Here is a 15831-nt window from a genome sequence, read left to right on the forward strand (position 1 = left end):
GTGCGCTCTCAACGCACCAACCCATTTTTGGTCAGACCGACCCGTTCCTGTGAACTCCGCATTAGTGTCTCCAGTCCCTTGGTTTTAGTCTCGTGTGCCTGGTGCTTAGCAATCTGGTTTCCGTTCTAGGAAGGACTAGCCGCTGATGTCCAATCGGCAGCGCCACTAAGATGCATAAAGATCGTGGACCAGTGTCGTTTTGCACTTGGCGCATGTGATAAATGTCTCGGGAGAACGGGAAAACATGACAGTTTCTATGGGCGGGTCTCAATTAAGGCTTGAGACGGCTGTCACGGGTACAGTGGTGAAGAAATCGATACGGGTTGTGTGCTGATATCCACACAGCCTTGCCAGCATAGATTCGTTCATTGATCTTCCAGGAAGGGTGAAGTCTCTAGGAAATGACAGTCTTTGCTTCACTTAGATCTACAATTGGTCTTCTTGGTGCTTTTATTAGTTCCGCTTCTGTTGGGAGTGAGTCGGTTGGCTCATGATGCTAGAAATCTTTGCGTAGGCTCTGTTTTCGACCTCACCGCATCTCCCTCTGACCCACCAACCCATCTCGTTTATCTTGGGTTGCATGATCCACCCTGCCCTGATACCCAACCCGCACCTGCTTCACACCTTGCCAACGGACTTTGATAAAAAGGGATCGGAAATAACAAATCGTGGTCCCAAAGGAGCTTGTGGTTGGGTCGGTAAGCTTGAGTCGTGGCGACTGATCCACTCCTCTTGGTTCTGTCTGTGGTGGATGCATCCGCAAGCTTATCATCCGTTGAGGGCAAACTATTGTTAGCGCGTTGCAGTGAGTCCACTTTAGATAAGTCACACACACTGACAAGACTTTGCACCATCAAGATCGCGGCAACTCTCGCAAACTCGAAAGGAACATATTCCATTCGAGATCTCTGGATCATGGCGTTCCGTGTGCCGTTTTACGTGACTGCAAGCATCCTTACATCATGCGTGGCATTTCTCTTCGGGTGCGATCGTTGATTCTAGTCTCTTTCTCCGGATTTCAAATTCGCTAATGCCTTTCTAGGTTCGACACCGGCAGTGTCGGTTCAGTGACCACCATGCCCGCCTTTAAAGAGACATTTGGGGAATTTTCAGCAACTGTGCATGGATTGATTGTGTCGTCTTCTCTTATTCCCGGCGCCTTGACAGCCCTCATTGCTGGGGCCCTTGCTCACCGATTTGGCCACACCAGCCTCATTGCCCTTGGTTCCATCACCTATGGCATAGGGGCCGGGATTGAGTGCGGTTCTCCCATTCTGGGCGTCTTCGTACTGGGTCGACTTATAAAGGGTATCGGTGAGGGTCTGTTTCTCAGCAACGTCTATGTTCAGGTCTCTGAAATATCGCCATTTCGGGTTCGGGGCATTATGACGGCGTTGCCGCAGTTCCTGATTGTATCCGGCCTAGCTACCGGATACTTTGTCTGCTATGGCACATCACGTCTCGGAGACTCGACTTCTTCCGTCACATGGCGAATACCTCCGGCCATCGCCTCATTCCTTGGGCTTGTCCTGTCGACAACCTACTTCGTCACGCCCCCGTCGCCTCGCTGGCTGTTGTCCAGAGGAAGAATAGATGAGGCTCGCGTGGTTGTAGCCCAGCTTGGACTGGATGAAGTTGAGCAAAAAGAGCTCCTTTCGCAGTCCCTGCCGCCAGATGAAGTCATGGACCCAGACCTTACTTTCTGGCAAAGCATTCTACATACCTTCAAGGAGTTTGCGCATGCCTTCTCGGCCCCCTACAGATCTCGGACTGCGTTCGCCTGTTTTATCATGGGCATGCAGCAATTCAGTGGAATTGACGGTGTCTTGTACTATGCTCCTATCTTGTTCACCCAGGCAGGACTCAGCAGTGAGAAAGCATCATTCTTAGCATCCGGCGTCTCTGCGCTGGTCATCATGGGGGCTACTATTCCTGCGACCCTCTTTGCAGACCAATGGGGCCGTCGTACCTCGGGGATCTTGGGTGGAATACTAATCACAGGATTGATGCTGGTGATGGGCTCGCTCTACGCTGCAGACAAAGTCCACCCAGATCATGGAGCTGGAAGATGGATTGTTATCGTGTCCATCTATCTTTTTGCCATATCTTTCAGCTTCACTTGGGCTATTGGATTCCGAACATGGGTAGTGGAGAGTATGCCGAGGAAGACAAGAAGCAGTGCCTCAAGTCTTGCGCAGTGTTCCAACTGGGTAAGTTCGCATCTTTAAACTGGATCAAGAATTCACATTAACAACATTTTTTAGTGCGCAAACTACGTTGTTGCATTGGTCACTCCAGTCCTTCTCGCCAAGTCTACCTTCGGGGCGTATTACTTGTTCGCCTTCTCCAGCCTTGCCTGCACGCTCTCAGTCTGCTTTTTCATGTTTGAGACAAAGGGGCTTAGTCTTGAGGCAATCGAGAAGAGGTATGAAGAGAGAAAGGGGAGCTCAAATGGCCAAGAGTCTGGAGACTTGAAAATGGGACTCGGATGTGCCTAAAAATAGAAGGGTTCCAGGCGAATCACAATGCACGCCTGACGGTCGGCACACAACATTTAATAGCGACAATCAAGGTTTGGCCGAATGGAATTGAGTATTAGAAAGTACTGCGGCGGAAGATTTAGGGGATTAGTCGTTCGGGCGGTGGCGTGATGCACATTGATTAGCGGGTGGAATGAGCCGGCGATGCGGTTGACGTTCGCGGCCGTCTGCGGATTTTCGGTCCCGGAAAAGTGAGAAATGTCCGGATTCCGACCGGGTCGCTCACCTCACGTCATCTTTTTCGCGTTACAACAGCGCAATAAGAATATATAAATAGAGCATGTAGACCTTTGTGATTTGATCAATCGCTTCTCTGTTCTGTATCAAATTTTATTTCTCATGTCTTGGACAATCCAGTTTCGCCAAGTGCGACCAGCACCTCTCATCGCCAGTCTCGCCGCAGGTGGTATCGGTCTTGGAATAGTATCCAAACTCATGATGGGCACAGCCTCTGCAGAATCCAATTCTCCCCCCAAGGTCTTCAAAAGCGGCCCGGCGTTTGTGTCTCTGCCTCTTGAGAGCTCCGAAGCGGTAAACCACAATACCAAGCGCCTCCGGTTCAAGCTACCCCAGGAAGATGCAGTCAGTGGACTTGCTCTCACATGTGAGTTAATACACAGGATCATTAGGAGATACTGAGGGCTGATATTTAATAGCCGCTCTGTTGACCGTTTCATGGCCTAAGGGAAGTTGGGTGCCTGTCCCACGACCATACACTCCTGTGAGCGCGTCTGGTAAGTTCTGCATCCTCCAAAGCCCTTAGAAGCCATGCTCATGTCTATATCCCCAGATGCACCAGGGTTTCTTGATCTTCTTGTCAAGAAATATCCCTATGGAAAAGCCAGCAGTCACTTGCACTCGCTAGAACCAGGAGAGACGCTCCTCTTCGCGGCACCTCTGAAAGGATACCAATGGAAACCCAACACTCACTCGCACGTCACTCTCATTGCTGGAGGTGCTGGCATTACTCCCATTTACCAACTCGCTCAGGGTATCCTCCGAAACCCCGACGACAAGACGGCCATCACTCTAGTATTCGGTGTGAATGGTGATGAGGATGTCCTGCTAAGAAAAGAGTTCGAGCAATTTTCCAAGGACTTCCCCGGTCGGTTCAAGGCGATCTACACCGTCAGCCATTCAAGCGAATCATCGACTTTTCGAAAGGGCTATGTAACAAAAGCTTTGCTAGAAGAGGTTATGCCACCGTCTAAACAAGACACAAAGGTTTTTGTTTGTGGACCACCAGCAATGGAAGCGTCCCTTGTCGGCAAAAAGAATTCGCCAGGAGTTCTAAGTCAGCTTGGGTACAGGTGGGATCAGATCCACAAGTTCTAGAGCCGGAAACGCACGCCTTGTGTATGTTGAGTTTTTAAGCATTCGATTGACAGCTGGAATGTTTTGGAATGAAAAGTCTACTAATGTAAGATTATTAAGTAATTCTATATTCTTGGAATTGAAAAGTAAAGCAAACTAACTTTGTCCAATTATGTTAAGTGGTTCTCTCTCAAACTTAGAGCCAGCCGTAGATAATCTATCAGTACATGCTAAAAACTCTACATCTTGAAGCATAGGTAGAACTACGAGGGGGACTGAAAACTGTCTCCCCTAGTACCCGAGCTGATCCGAGTTTGGAGTATGTCCTTTTCGTTGTCCAGGGTGAGCGAGTTTCGCAACTGGGTCTGACCCACCTGCATGATTGGACTTAGCGGACACTTCTCTTATCAAACACGCGGGTTTAGCTCAGTTGGGGTATGTTCACACAATAATCCCTCACTTCAAGCAAATCACTAACCTTCACTGGCAGAGAGCGTCAGACTGAAGATCTGAAGGTCATGTGTTCGATCCACATAAACCGCAAAGAATACCTTTTTGTGTTTCATTTTTGCTGAAGTACACTTTCAACTCGGCAAGATAGTCCACACGAAGAACCCCGGCTCTCAACACAGCGGGTTTAGCTCAGTTGGGGTATGTTGTCATATTAATCCCTCTTCGAGCCACATCACTAACCTTCACTGACAGAGAGCGTCAGACTGAAGATCTGAAGGTCATGTGTTCGATCCACATAAACCGCAAAGATTGCCTTTTTGTAGTCCTTCTGTTCCAGGAGCAGGCATCGGTGTCACTGCCTTATTAGGCCCATCGACTGCCACGTCAGTTCCTTATTTTTTTTCACTGGTGTATAATTGGAGTGGGTTTCTATCTATATATAAATATACTTACCTTGCCAACTCGTACCGATGTTTGGACAATGTGTGAGGGAAAGAAAATTTCGTCCAGGATCCATATCAGATGGGGTTAAGCTAGAGTAGCACAAATAGTCCGAACCCCGGCTCGAAGTTCGGAGGGAGGCAAACGATGATTCATAGGCATATCCACAGAGCATGATACACAACTAGGGTCTTCATTGGAGTTGATGCCTTCAACTCGGGCACAGTCTTTAAACGTCGTAGTAGTTCAAGGAGAACGGAGCCTAAACTGACATCTATAACTTCCGTTTAAATCCTTGGAACTGAGAGTTTGTTGCACGGCGATAATGAACGGATCCCCCCAATTTCATACATCGGCACCAGTCAATACTTTATCGCGTCGCCACAGGCTTGCCATAGCGGATCAAATAACATTGCCAAGTAAACCAAGATGTCTGGGCCCCTCAATAATTACAGCATATGCGTCTCTGCAGAGCTTGTAGCTGCCGAATCTTGGCTCATGGATAAGACGTGGTGGCGAGTAGGATCTAACCCTGACTTCTGACCGTCTTTCATGTTGGCCCATGGAGTCCTTTGAAGGAGGCATACACTTGCAAACCACCTTCAATACTTTGTACCAAACCAAAGAATATTGTCAACACAAGAACCAGCACGGCTACCCAAAATGTATACCTGTTGATGAGACCAGTATTAGTGGACAACAATGCACGTTGAAGCGCTTGCGGTTGAGAGGGGGTACCATTGAACGCCGTTCCGCCTATCATGCCACCATTGCGACAAAGATTTGGGCTGTGCTTCATCAAAGACCTGCTTCAATATGACAAGACGATCACTCCAAAATCCGAACCTTTCAGTTTGCCGATGGTCGGTCTTTAGTTGCCCGCACTGGATGACTCGTTTGTCGAGTCCAGCGTCGGACAACTTGGAGAACCACTTTTTCGTTTCCAAGTCCGAGGATGGGAAGAGGAGTGCCAATGTCCTCAAAGTCTCATCCGCGAGACCCTTGGGTAGCAGGGAGTCGGTACTGTCACAATAAGTCAGCGGCCATCGCACATTGAGTGGTCAAGAAGAATGTGAACCTCTGTCTTTGGACTTCCAGGAACGAAGCATGATGGAAGATGTGTACGCGTCGGTCGTCATCCGTCAAGCGGAGATGATCTACCAAGTTATCCGTCCAAACGATATCCAGTCCTGCGATGCGGCATAAGTTGCGTGCAGTAAATATTTTCTCCATTCTGACGTTCTCCTTGACCTGGTGGGCAGTTCCAGGATCGAAGTACTCAGACACAAAGCTCTCCAGTGATCCGTCACTCCAGTGAAGAGGACTCCTGCCAGAGAAACCGTATGCGAAGCTGCAGAAGCTCATCATCAAAAGCAGACTGGCGGCCAAGTCTATTGAGTTGTCGAGCATCTCGTCTTCGTTGTCATGAAAAGCCGTAAGTTTTTCTCGCAGCTCCTCCTTGATGTCATGTCGCAGCATCCCGCTTTTAAGCTTGCGGACGCAGTCGGCCACATCGCGGTGAGATCTCAGAGCCACGTATCGCCCTCCGTTGTGGAGAGCTCTGGCGCATTCTTTGTTGTAGTATATCCAAAATGATTGCAGATCGTAATCCACGCTATTGAAGCGCTGACCTTGGTGCCGGTAGGCCCAGTACTCGCTGGATATTGCCGTTTTGGTGAGTTGCGGCAGCGGGAGGTCCAGCAGGCTCGAATCGAGCACCGTCTTGTCTGTCATTATCACAGTTCAGTCGTCTTCTGGCCTGTTTTGTTCACATGGAGGATCAGGCTCTGGTGACGCTGAAGACAACGAGTCGAGTGAGGTAGCATTGCTTAGCTGCATGATACTGCATTTGCTATTGGTGGATAATGCTGCGCCTCAGCTCAGCTCTGATAAGCCACCTACACACAGCCTCAATAGCCCCTCATAAGTGCGGCTGATTCCAGGATCGAGAGCCGTATTTCTCGTCATCTGAGAAAGATGTCCTGCATTACGCTGAACCATGTCGACGGAAATCGTAACATCCCCTCTGAGATCCTGGGGCAGCGGCATCGCGATACTCAGTGGCAGGTCGGCAACGAGACATCTCGCATGGCCTGAACCAGAGCTATCTGCCGGCCGCTGCATTGGCAACGTCGGCAAAGAGCGTTGTTGGGTAGCTAAAGGCCCAGCGAGAGACGCATTTATGACCTTGGCCCCAAAGATCAAGGCCTACCTCGAGAGGTCCGTCGAGCCAGTATCGAGCTGGGTTACATGGTCCATCTATATGTTCGGCAAGTCAGCAAAGAATGCCAGCCCAGCGATCCTGTTCTGCTGCGAAGTCGCTGCATATCGCAAGCAGGTGAGAAATGCAATCAAAGACAGCGGCATTCTCGATGAATTCCCCGGGATCAAGACGGCCCACATGCCGCGACCGCCTGACTTCAATCAGCTCGTTCAGTTAGCAGACAATGGCACGACGTCCGCATTTTATCAAAGACCTGTTCTTGCGTCCTTTGCGAGCAACCCGTGCGGGATGCCGTTGTTCGTTGAACCAATCATCGACGACAGAACTTGCTGCAAACAAGCTACTGTTGGTGGCATCATTCAGCTGTCGGACAAGTTCTACTACACCACAGCAGGCCATGTGCTCAGCCCTGATACGATGCCAAGCTACGCGGAGGCTGAGGGTAGTGATGACGAATTCGAAATTGACGATGAATTTGACATTGACGACGATGCTGAGGTGGAAGAAGAAGGATCGAGGTCTGAGGAAAATGCGTGGTTGACACAAACAAACGACGCCGCTCTGAGCTCGCAGTACGCAAGTTCAACCGAGAACGAGATACTCCAACCGCAAATCTCATCGAGCATACAAGATATGCAAACAACAGAGGAGGGATTGAAATGCAAAAGCCGTCGGGTCCTCGAGAAAGAACCTTCACTGGGAACTTTCCCGCCCCCACAGCGTCTGGGACATGTCTATCTGTCCTCCCTCGATGAACCGCCGTCTGGTCTCGACTACGCTCTGATCGAGGTGACCAAGCCCAATCACTGCATCGCTAACGAAATAACCCCTTCCTCATTTCATGTCCAGGGCCGAGCCAAGATCCAGCGTGTTGTCCCTGACGGCCCCAAGGACGTTGAGATCTTGAGCTCCACCTCCAGAGGAACGCTCACAGGAGTCATGTCAGGCACTCCACTGTACGCCCGCCTCCCAAACAGCCGTCTGTTCCAAGACGTATACAACATCCTCCTGGAATCTCAGCTAGAAGCCGGGGACTGTGGCTCCTGGATCATTGACGCGGAATCCGGGGACTTGTATGGGCATATCGTTGCCGGCTCCCCAGATTCAGGTGCTGCAATTGTGATACCTTTTGCTCGGGTATTCGAAGACATAGAACTGCGAGTCAACCAACAACCTCACCTACCCCTAGCTGTAGCAGAGTCTCTATACAATGCTAAGGGAGACCTGGATCTTGATCCGCATCCGCAAGACATAGAGTCCGTCACGGCATCCTCTTCCAACGCAAAATCGGACTACGGCCAAAAGTGGAGCCGGGACTTGAGACGTCGATTTGAGGACCAGCGGCGGATCAAACTATTGAATGAAATTAGACTGTCACGGGCTAAACGACAAGCTACTATTGAACAAGCAGTTTCGTCCAGTGGCAATGAATCGACTCAATGCCAGGATGCACCCGGCGAGGATGAGTCAGTTCCACCGTACACTACAGCTAGTGAGGATGGGTCAAATCCATTCCACACCGGAAAAGAATTACTGCTGCAGCCCCAATGGCGAAGGCCAATCCTGACACCGCTTTTACCCCAGCCTCCAGCAGAATACAACGGGGAGTTCAACAAGTTCCGCAATCTTTTGATATCCCTCTCCTCGACCCCAACGAAATATGAGAACCCAGGACTACTGGACGAGGCTCTGAGCAAGATCCCGTTGATCCGGATCTATGCCGAAGCTGAAGAAGAGAGTACATTGCTCCAGGCCGAAGCAGAGTCATATGACGATGGACGGCGGCCCACGTGGAGCTACACTGACTGCATCATCCGGGCGTTACTGCGATGGTTTAAACGCTCGTTTTTCACTTGGGTAAACAATCCACCATGTCCAGTATGCTCATCGTCCACCATTCCTTGGGGGCTAAGTAGCCCAACCGCAGAGGAATCAGCTGGCGGCGCTTTGCGTGTCGAGCTCTTCAGATGTTCAAAAAAGAACTGCCAGGCATACGAGCGATTCCCCCGATATGGAGACGTGTGGAAACTACTCCAGACCAAGAAAGGGCGAGTTGGTGAGTGGGCGAACTGTTTTACGATGCTCTGCCGGGCTATGAGCGTTAGAGTAAGGTGGGTGTGGAATAGTGAAGACCACGTGTGGACCGAGATGTACTCAGAATACAACAAGAGATGGGTTCACATTGATTCATGCGAGGAATCTTTTGACAACCCATCCCTATACGGGAAACGTAAGTTTTCGCACCCAAGATCTTCCCAATCAATGACTGCCCTCCCAAAACACAGCGCTGACATTTCGCAACAGACTGGGGGAAGAGAATGTCGTATGTGATCGCGTTCTCTATTGACGGCGCTACGGATGTCACGCGACGATATGTTCGCAACGCAGACCATGCGCTGGAGCGAACCCGTTGTACAGAAGCTGCCCTGCTCTTCATCATGGATGAAATCAAGAGCATCCGACGCGCTGAAATGAGTGACGAGGATAAACTCCGACTGGAAGAGGAGGATAGGCGTGAACAGCGGGAACTCAACGCAAATGTTGTTTCAAGTCTCACCGCTGACTTCATCGCGACGAGCTCAGCTCAGATCGGAGATCCTTCACAGCTGCCGATCAAGCCCCGGGGAGACAAAATGAAGCACGGCCAAGGGCAGGACCAGAAGCAGAGAAGTGGAGGAGTGGAAGAGGGACCTTTAGTTATCCCTTAGGTGACTCCTGTGTATTTCGGTCAGTTGACGACAGGAAGCGATACCTATCGCGCTGAAAGGATCCGTTACGAGGCATCATCGCTAAATATGTCGGGTGATAGCTTGAAATAGGAAGACATGTCAAAATAGAACGAGAACTTGGGCGTGACAATTCACTACATCGCGCGAGACAGCTCACAGCGTTTAAAATTCCACTCGGCATACTGAGGTATAGCTTGACTAGCAACACATCTTCCAAGAAACATCAACATCAATTCGCTCAAAACCCTCACACTAAGAAATAACTGGGAACCCTAGTAGTTTCATCCCATTCTCCAAGACCTGCCGTGCATTCTGGTACAGGACTAGCTTTGCCTTCTTTTCCTCCAAACTCTTCTCACCCAGATCGCTAGGACCCCCCTCCTCACCGTCGCCTTCAAACTCCTCATCTTGTTCGTCACCCAGCATAGACAACGAACTCACAACCTTGTACAAATAGCCGAGGAGCGTGTGCGGCTCCAAGGACTTGTATGTTGCTACAACAACGTTGGGAAATTGTGCCATGAGCCGTAGCAAATCCGCAGAGTCGTCATCACTCAAAGTGGCGTAGTCTGCCTCAGCAGCCTCGACCTCGTCAGTGGTCAACCTGTCGATCGAGGCATTCAACACTCCGTGACATGCCTGCAGCACCAAGCCCGTGTGGGAACTGGATGATGCGATTTTCTTGGGGTCAAAGGTGTAGTTATGCCCTCTCCTTCCAGACATGTCTAGGGCAAGTAACCCGCTGATCAGGGACACGTCACTGACGGATCCCAGACCGTCGCTGTCGATGTCACTGTCACCATGCTCCTCTCGCAAGGCGTCATGAATCCGAACCGCGCACTGGTCGAGAATTTTGGAGAGCAGACTACCCTCAACCCCGTGGATGGCACCGAAATTGACGTGCTGAAGCTTGCCTTTGAGATCCGAGCGGTCCATCAGATCGAATGATGTGAACAACTGCTGGAAATGATTGTCCTGCCTTGCAGATACAACGTAGATCATCTTGTCGAATGCGAACTTGCGTGAGCGATCGAGCACTCCAGCAATGTCTCGGAGGAGGTAGCGTGTGGAGCCATCGCGGCCTCGGACGATTTGCGTACCGAGGCCTTTCTTCCCAGCATGCTTGACAAAGTCGATCATCCACGACCCATCGCTCTCCTCAAGGACGCCTTTTTCCTTGAGGGTGCCTTCGACTTCAGCAATTGTCTTCGGCTGAACCTCCGACTCGCCCCAGTACTCGTCGAACTCAACACCAAGGCGTCCATACCCGAGTTTGAGTTCGTCAATGGTGATATCTCGGAAGCGCTTCCACAGCGCAAGGGCTGTTTCATCCCCATCCTCCAGCTTCTTGACAAATGCGTCTCTTTCAGCGAAGATGCCCTTCCCTTCGATATCCGCAGTGTTCTGTTTGTCATGCTTCGCTTTGTCCCTTGCATCTTGTTCTGGTCTGAAGATTTCCTGGATCTTGGCGTAGACGTCTAGAAGGTGATGAATACCGCCACTTTGCAGCTCCTCCTCAGAGCTGAACCTGTCATATCCAACTGCAAGTAAACCGATCTGCTTGCCCCAGTCCCCGAGGTAGTTCAGACGTTCCACTTCCCATCCCATAGCTTCGTAGATGTTGGCAACAAAAGCGCCGATGAGGGTGCTTCGAAGATGGTTTCCATCGAAATCGGTGGCAACGTTTGGGGACGAGAATTCCACGACGACTTTCTTCTTGCCTTGACCAGGCGATGTGGGATCCCGGAGACCTTGGGATAGATCATGACCGTACAGCGATTTTCGGTCGCTGATGTACGGGAGAAGGAGCCGGGGGAGAGTATCTGGAGAGAAGAACATCCGAAGATGGATGCCATCGACCCAGGGTGCCAAGAAAAGCGGAGAGGAAGGGAGCTAAGAAGTGCAAGTTAGACAAAATCAACGCTGAATATCAGGCTATGGGGGTGGCAAACCCTGTGACCTATCTCGAAAGCCAGTGTCTTTAGACCGTTGTTGTCAATATCCTTCAGCTTGAGGCGAGGGAGAATGAGCGCCAAGTCTCCAAGCGAGGTCTCAGTTGTTGAACTGATAGCCTCTTGGATCACAGCCTCATCACAATCTACCACTGTTGAAAGGAACTTTGCGAAATATGACCTCCATATTTCAACGGGCTTAGTAAGAGCATCGTTTGATGCATACTGAGGCAAAGGATCGAGGCGGAGCCCCTGGAGGAGGGCCTCAAGTCCTTGTGGTGTACTTGTAAGGCATGCCATCGTCGGTGTGTTGAGGCGAAGTTATTTTGAATGAAGCGGGTGCGGAGAGGCCGGTCTTGATTGTGCACATGAAGTATCGGGCTCTTTGGGAAGAAATTAGGCTGCGTTGGATTGAGAGCATATGGTTTGCTGACGGGAGCCGCATTAGGCACATACCTGAAGTTGGGCAGATATTGGGTACGGTAGGAAGGGTGCTCACGAGGCAGCCAGCTGACTGCTACGTGATGCACATCGCCCTCACTGTGATACTTGAAGTGACGTAGCAAGGGAATTGATCCTACTAGAATAACGTCAACAGGACAAAGAGCGTCATATGTAGTCTTTTTCCTAATTTGTTAATTATCATCTGATTTGTGCCCAAGGCCCTACACTCTACAAGCATACAATATCCAGAGGGAATCAATCGAGGCTTCGAAATACCCGGAAAACAAGGCTTACAAGCGCCTCACTTCAAGCGCCGTCTGTCCAATAAGAGTTGGCCACGCAGCTTGCTATGATGTGACGAAGGAATTCGTGCGTCGCAATGGCATCATTGTTAAACCACTGAAAAGCAGTGCGACGAATAATTTTGTTGAGGAATCGCAGGTAATTGATCGCCCGCATATTTCTCATATGTGGCGAACGCACATTGAAGGTTAGGAGGAATATTTGAGCGTTTTTGAGAAGCAAGTGTCTCCGGGTTTTACAAGAGTAAATTACAGAGCACCTGGTAAGAACGAAAAAAAAAAGGAAAAAGAAAGCTCGATCGGAAAATATAGCCAGAAATTTCATAATATTCTCTTATTTCGCCATACGTTTTGAAGCTTGCATCTCTTGGTGGTCCCTCTTTGGGCATCTCGAGCCATGATGCACGCTCGACAACCTCGTTAAAATAGGGTTTCCTCCAGAACTAGACGTGGTTCCAAGTGTGGTCATTCTTTGGTATTTACCGTATTATCTTATACATTGGATAGTTTGAACAAGGATGGAAAAGGATTGGAAGAAGGCGGAAAATTTGTCAAGTAGACTCTGATCGTTCCACAATTACCATGATGGCATCAGTGGGCTGCAAATGTAGGCTGCGGGAGCCTGAGACCCTCTTGCTGCCAATGGAAACCATTCATCATCGGCTCTTGGGCAAGTGGCGGAACAAAGCTGGCCCTTGGCTTCGAGCCCATGTATCGATGATACCATGTTAATGCTGGCCGCACAGCCGCCATCAGAATCCACAGGATCGCCGTCACAATAAGCCAAGGAAGGAAACCGGACGTCCAAGGCAAAACTCGGCTCTGCATCATGGTTGCTGCCAATGCAGGCGGTGATATAATTTGGATCTAATCGGAAATTGTTAACCTTGCATTTCCGGTCGCCTGCTAGACAGACTTACGAAGCTGATGTTGAATTGTTGCAAGACGATTGTTCTGTTATTCTCTACCTGTAGGTATAGCTCGAGCTTCTAAATTCAGTACGGATTGCTTTGCATTAGAATAAAGGGTTATCTCACCGACTTCCTGAAGTCCTCATTTTTGTCCCATAAGTCTCCCAATTGAACTTCAAGGGCGTTTAGTTCTGTTACTATTGTATCGATGGAGCAAAGAAGAATCCTTGTACGGTTTGGCTTGTCGCTTTGTTGGTCAGTCACGTCGAAAGAATGAGTATCCCTAGCTCTAAATGACTCCCAGGCTTTGTTGAGGTTTCTGATTCTTTTCCTCAGGTGCGTTAGAAGACAGGTGACTTGCTGTGTCCACCCGTAGGAATCCTGGAGAGACTTCGAGTGATCTTTGTCAGGCCCGAACGGCAATTTATCGTGGTCGAAAAAGAAATCTTCGTCGTCAATCTATGATAAATTTTAGGATAGGCCTTGTGCAAACAGGAAACTAGGGAGCAAGCTCGTCGTAAGAATCGAAATGCAGCATGCGTCTCGGGCCGGGGAAATAAGATACGAAGTGTAGATTTGCATGAGCGAAGGAAATTTCGAAGAGATCCACTCACGTAATAGCACATTTTGCGCTCAAGTCTGGTGATGATGTTGTTCCATTCTTCAAGAATGTGGTTCATGCATGATAGGAGGGTCGCTACAAAGTATTCGCGAGGGTCTTGGATTGGAAGGTTGGCATCTGATCCAATGATGGGATCGTACTCCATCCTGTCTTCATCCTCGAGACATCTTTGGTAATAATTGACACTCACACGATCAAATTCATCGTCTGTGTCGTAGAAGTAAGTGTCTGTGAAACCGTATACATTCCAGACGGTGTTGTTGAAGCCGGTCACGACACAGGACCACTGACTTTCGTGCAGACAATCCAAGTTATCTCCTTCTTTAGAAGTTGGACGAGACCTTTCCAAGAAGGAGAGGAGCCTCGACTTCCTCAGCGGAAACTTGTCTGATCTGATTCGTTTGTCGCGGAGGATTGATTTTGTGTCCTTCCACACAAAGAATGGGAGATGAAACTCCAGCGAGAAATGGCGAGAGGTCTGTATAGAATCAGTTTAGTTTCAAGTCTGAAGGACCTCTAGAAGAACTTACTGAGACGGACGCTTGGATTGAACAACGAGCTATCATATGCTTCCATAGAAAAATGCTCAAGATGCCCGCCTCCTGTCTTGAAGCAGTCAAGATGATGGGCGACAAACCTTGCCAGTCTGGATTTGGTAGGTATCTGATGAAGCTGTCAGCATCTAGCAGTTCTAGGAAACTGAAAGAAAGTAAGTCATACATGAGACGGCGTTCAGCATTTGGCTCATGGCTTTCATCGACATCACCATCATTTTGGACGTGAATGCGCTAAAACTTAATTAATCTGACTTTCGAGATCATGACAAAACTTATATTATAGAAGCTTCAACTGAAAGAAGGAATTTACTTACCTTTGCCCGCAGGGCCTTATACAGATCAGAACGCGTCAGCCAACCTGACAACTTTCTCTTACAGGTCGAGTTCCGGGCCTGTGACCTGTCGTCAAGCCACGCGATGATCTCAGAAGACCGACCAGTGACACCGACCTGGCGCAATTCTTGTAGCTTAGAAGGTGGACAAATAACTTCAAGCTCCCTAGCCTGATAGTGTAACCTTGGAGACCCATCAGGGATGAGTTGAAAGAGCTCAAGAATTGTTCCATCTAAATCATCCCACTGCTCAACAGCTGACTGGTTCACTGCCGTCTCGACACCTAGCATGGGCTGGTTCCAATCGTAAGTGCATGGATGAGGCTCAGGTTTATTGTCCAAACCCATTATTACTGTTTGGTTGTTCTATATTCCGCCGGCGCAGGATTTGTTGCAGGGCCCGGATGTGTTGTGACGGGAGCTGTAGATGTAAAGGACTCATGGTCAGGCTAGACGGATGTCGGCTGCTGTTATTTAAATCGAGAATGCGCCGGGTTTATATCCTTTAAAAACGGTTGTACCTCTCAGATGGCATCTTGAGTCAATGAGAGTGAGGTATTGAAACTTGGCTGCCCGAGATCGGGGTCCCAAGATAAAATATTGACTCAACATTGGTAGGGTTGGGTCAGCCTGAATGTAATAGGCTTGTGGAGTTGTCTCATGACCAACAATTGGCCACGTCATGGTGCAGGTCAGCATGTATGTTTGCTCACAAAGTCGCTTTGATTTGAGTGAGTCGACATTGTCAATGTTGTGCTTCCATGGAAATGGATACATGGGGGCTGTGAGGCCTGACTGAGAGCCGAGGCGTCAAGTTGTCTCGTGTGAAATAACCAGCATTTGTGGGGGTCTCAAAGGGCCCCCATCTGGGAGTAACGAGTCAGATGGGTTTCATATGTTAAGAATAAAGATACATGAATTGCCATACTGATTGCATAGGGAGCTAAGCCGCTCACTAAAAGATTTTTGTCAGTACTCGGAGGTAGCTTGTTAAGTGAAGTGTATTCGTT

The 15831-nt window shown here is 49.4% G+C and overlaps 6 protein-coding genes across 6 annotated transcripts; 3 read left to right on the top strand and 3 right to left on the bottom strand.

Moving 5' to 3' along the window:
• The first annotated feature begins 840 nt into the window (after positions 1 to 840).
• Positions 841 to 2819, top strand: BGZ61DRAFT_381878 (general substrate transporter). Its single transcript, XM_046242653.1, has 3 exons — positions 841 to 983; positions 1043 to 2210; positions 2265 to 2819. The coding sequence occupies exons 1-3, from the start codon at positions 916 to 918 to the stop codon at positions 2496 to 2498; spliced, it is 1470 nt and encodes a 489-aa protein (XP_046109242.1). The 5' UTR covers positions 841 to 915; the 3' UTR covers positions 2499 to 2819.
• Positions 2820 to 2879: 60 nt separating this feature from the next.
• BGZ61DRAFT_473187 (oxidoreductase NAD-binding domain-containing protein) lies at positions 2880 to 3875 on the top strand (the record flags this gene model as incomplete). Its single annotated transcript, XM_046248430.1, has 3 exons — positions 2880 to 3144; positions 3197 to 3274; positions 3331 to 3875. The coding sequence occupies 3 exons, from the start codon at positions 2880 to 2882 to the stop codon at positions 3873 to 3875; spliced, it is 888 nt and encodes a 295-aa protein (XP_046109243.1).
• Positions 3876 to 4967: 1092 nt separating this feature from the next.
• Positions 4968 to 6696, bottom strand: BGZ61DRAFT_442574 (uncharacterized protein). Its single transcript, XM_046244752.1, has 3 exons — positions 5827 to 6696; positions 5487 to 5771; positions 4968 to 5419 (listed from the first exon to the last, which is right to left on the bottom strand). The coding sequence occupies exons 1-3, from the start codon at positions 6480 to 6482 to the stop codon at positions 5299 to 5301; spliced, it is 1062 nt and encodes a 353-aa protein (XP_046109244.1). The 5' UTR covers positions 6483 to 6696; the 3' UTR covers positions 4968 to 5298.
• A 31-nt stretch (positions 6697 to 6727) lies between these two features.
• On the top strand, positions 6728 to 9880 carry BGZ61DRAFT_411806 (uncharacterized protein). The gene is made up of 2 exons (XM_046243280.1): positions 6728 to 9202; positions 9277 to 9880. Exons 1-2 carry the CDS (start codon positions 6748 to 6750, stop codon positions 9678 to 9680), a joined length of 2859 nt encoding a protein of 952 aa, XP_046109245.1. The 5' UTR covers positions 6728 to 6747; the 3' UTR covers positions 9681 to 9880.
• BGZ61DRAFT_442578 (uncharacterized protein) lies at positions 9855 to 12277 on the bottom strand. The gene is made up of 3 exons (XM_046244753.1): positions 12110 to 12277; positions 11654 to 12036; positions 9855 to 11594 (listed from the first exon to the last, which is right to left on the bottom strand). Exons 2-3 carry the CDS (start codon positions 11951 to 11953, stop codon positions 9954 to 9956), a joined length of 1941 nt encoding a protein of 646 aa, XP_046109246.1. The 5' UTR covers positions 11954 to 12036; positions 12110 to 12277; the 3' UTR covers positions 9855 to 9953.
• Positions 12278 to 12990: 713 nt separating this feature from the next.
• On the bottom strand, positions 12991 to 15169 carry BGZ61DRAFT_527800 (uncharacterized protein; the record flags this gene model as incomplete). The annotated part of the gene is made up of 7 exons (XM_046253162.1): positions 12991 to 13266; positions 13320 to 13385; positions 13437 to 13769; positions 13925 to 14410; positions 14463 to 14595; positions 14653 to 14720; positions 14804 to 15169. 7 exons carry the CDS (start codon positions 15167 to 15169, stop codon positions 12991 to 12993), a joined length of 1728 nt encoding a protein of 575 aa, XP_046109247.1.
• Positions 15170 to 15831: the final 662 nt, after the last annotated feature.

This window comes from Ilyonectria robusta (assembly GCF_021365365.1).
Source record: "Ilyonectria robusta strain PMI_751 chromosome Unknown BGZ61scaffold_3, whole genome shotgun sequence".
NCBI classification, from domain to species: domain Eukaryota; kingdom Fungi; phylum Ascomycota; class Sordariomycetes; order Hypocreales; family Nectriaceae; genus Ilyonectria; species Ilyonectria robusta.

Bases quoted from the DNA above. Each gene is read 5' to 3' on its own strand.
- BGZ61DRAFT_442574 (XM_046244752.1), bottom strand. From the start codon at position 6,482: ATGACAGACAAGACGGTGCTCGATTCGAGCCTGCTGGACCTCCCGCTG. The intron at 5,772-5,826 runs GTTCACATTCTT...TTATTGTGACAG, and splicing joins CTGGAAGTCCAAAGACAGAG to TACCGACTCCCTGCTACCCA. The intron at 5,420-5,486 runs GTACCCCCTCTC...TCTCATCAACAG, and splicing joins AGGCGGAACGGCGTTCAATG to GTATACATTTTGGGTAGCCG.
- BGZ61DRAFT_381878 (XM_046242653.1), top strand. From the start codon at position 916: ATGGCGTTCCGTGTGCCGTTTTACGTGACTGCAAGCATCCTTACATCA. The intron at 984-1,042 runs GTGCGATCGTTG...ATGCCTTTCTAG, and splicing joins TGCGTGGCATTTCTCTTCGG to GTTCGACACCGGCAGTGTCG. The intron at 2,211-2,264 runs GTAAGTTCGCAT...AACATTTTTTAG, and splicing joins TTGCGCAGTGTTCCAACTGG to TGCGCAAACTACGTTGTTGC.
- BGZ61DRAFT_411806 (XM_046243280.1), top strand. From the start codon at position 6,748: ATGTCGACGGAAATCGTAACATCCCCTCTGAGATCCTGGGGCAGCGGC. The intron at 9,203-9,276 runs GTAAGTTTTCGC...ATTTCGCAACAG, and splicing joins CCCATCCCTATACGGGAAAC to ACTGGGGGAAGAGAATGTCG.
- BGZ61DRAFT_442578 (XM_046244753.1), bottom strand. From the start codon at position 11,953: ATGGCATGCCTTACAAGTACACCACAAGGACTTGAGGCCCTCCTCCAG. The intron at 11,595-11,653 runs GTTTGCCACCCC...TGCACTTCTTAG, and splicing joins CTTTCGAGATAGGTCACAGG to CTCCCTTCCTCTCCGCTTTT.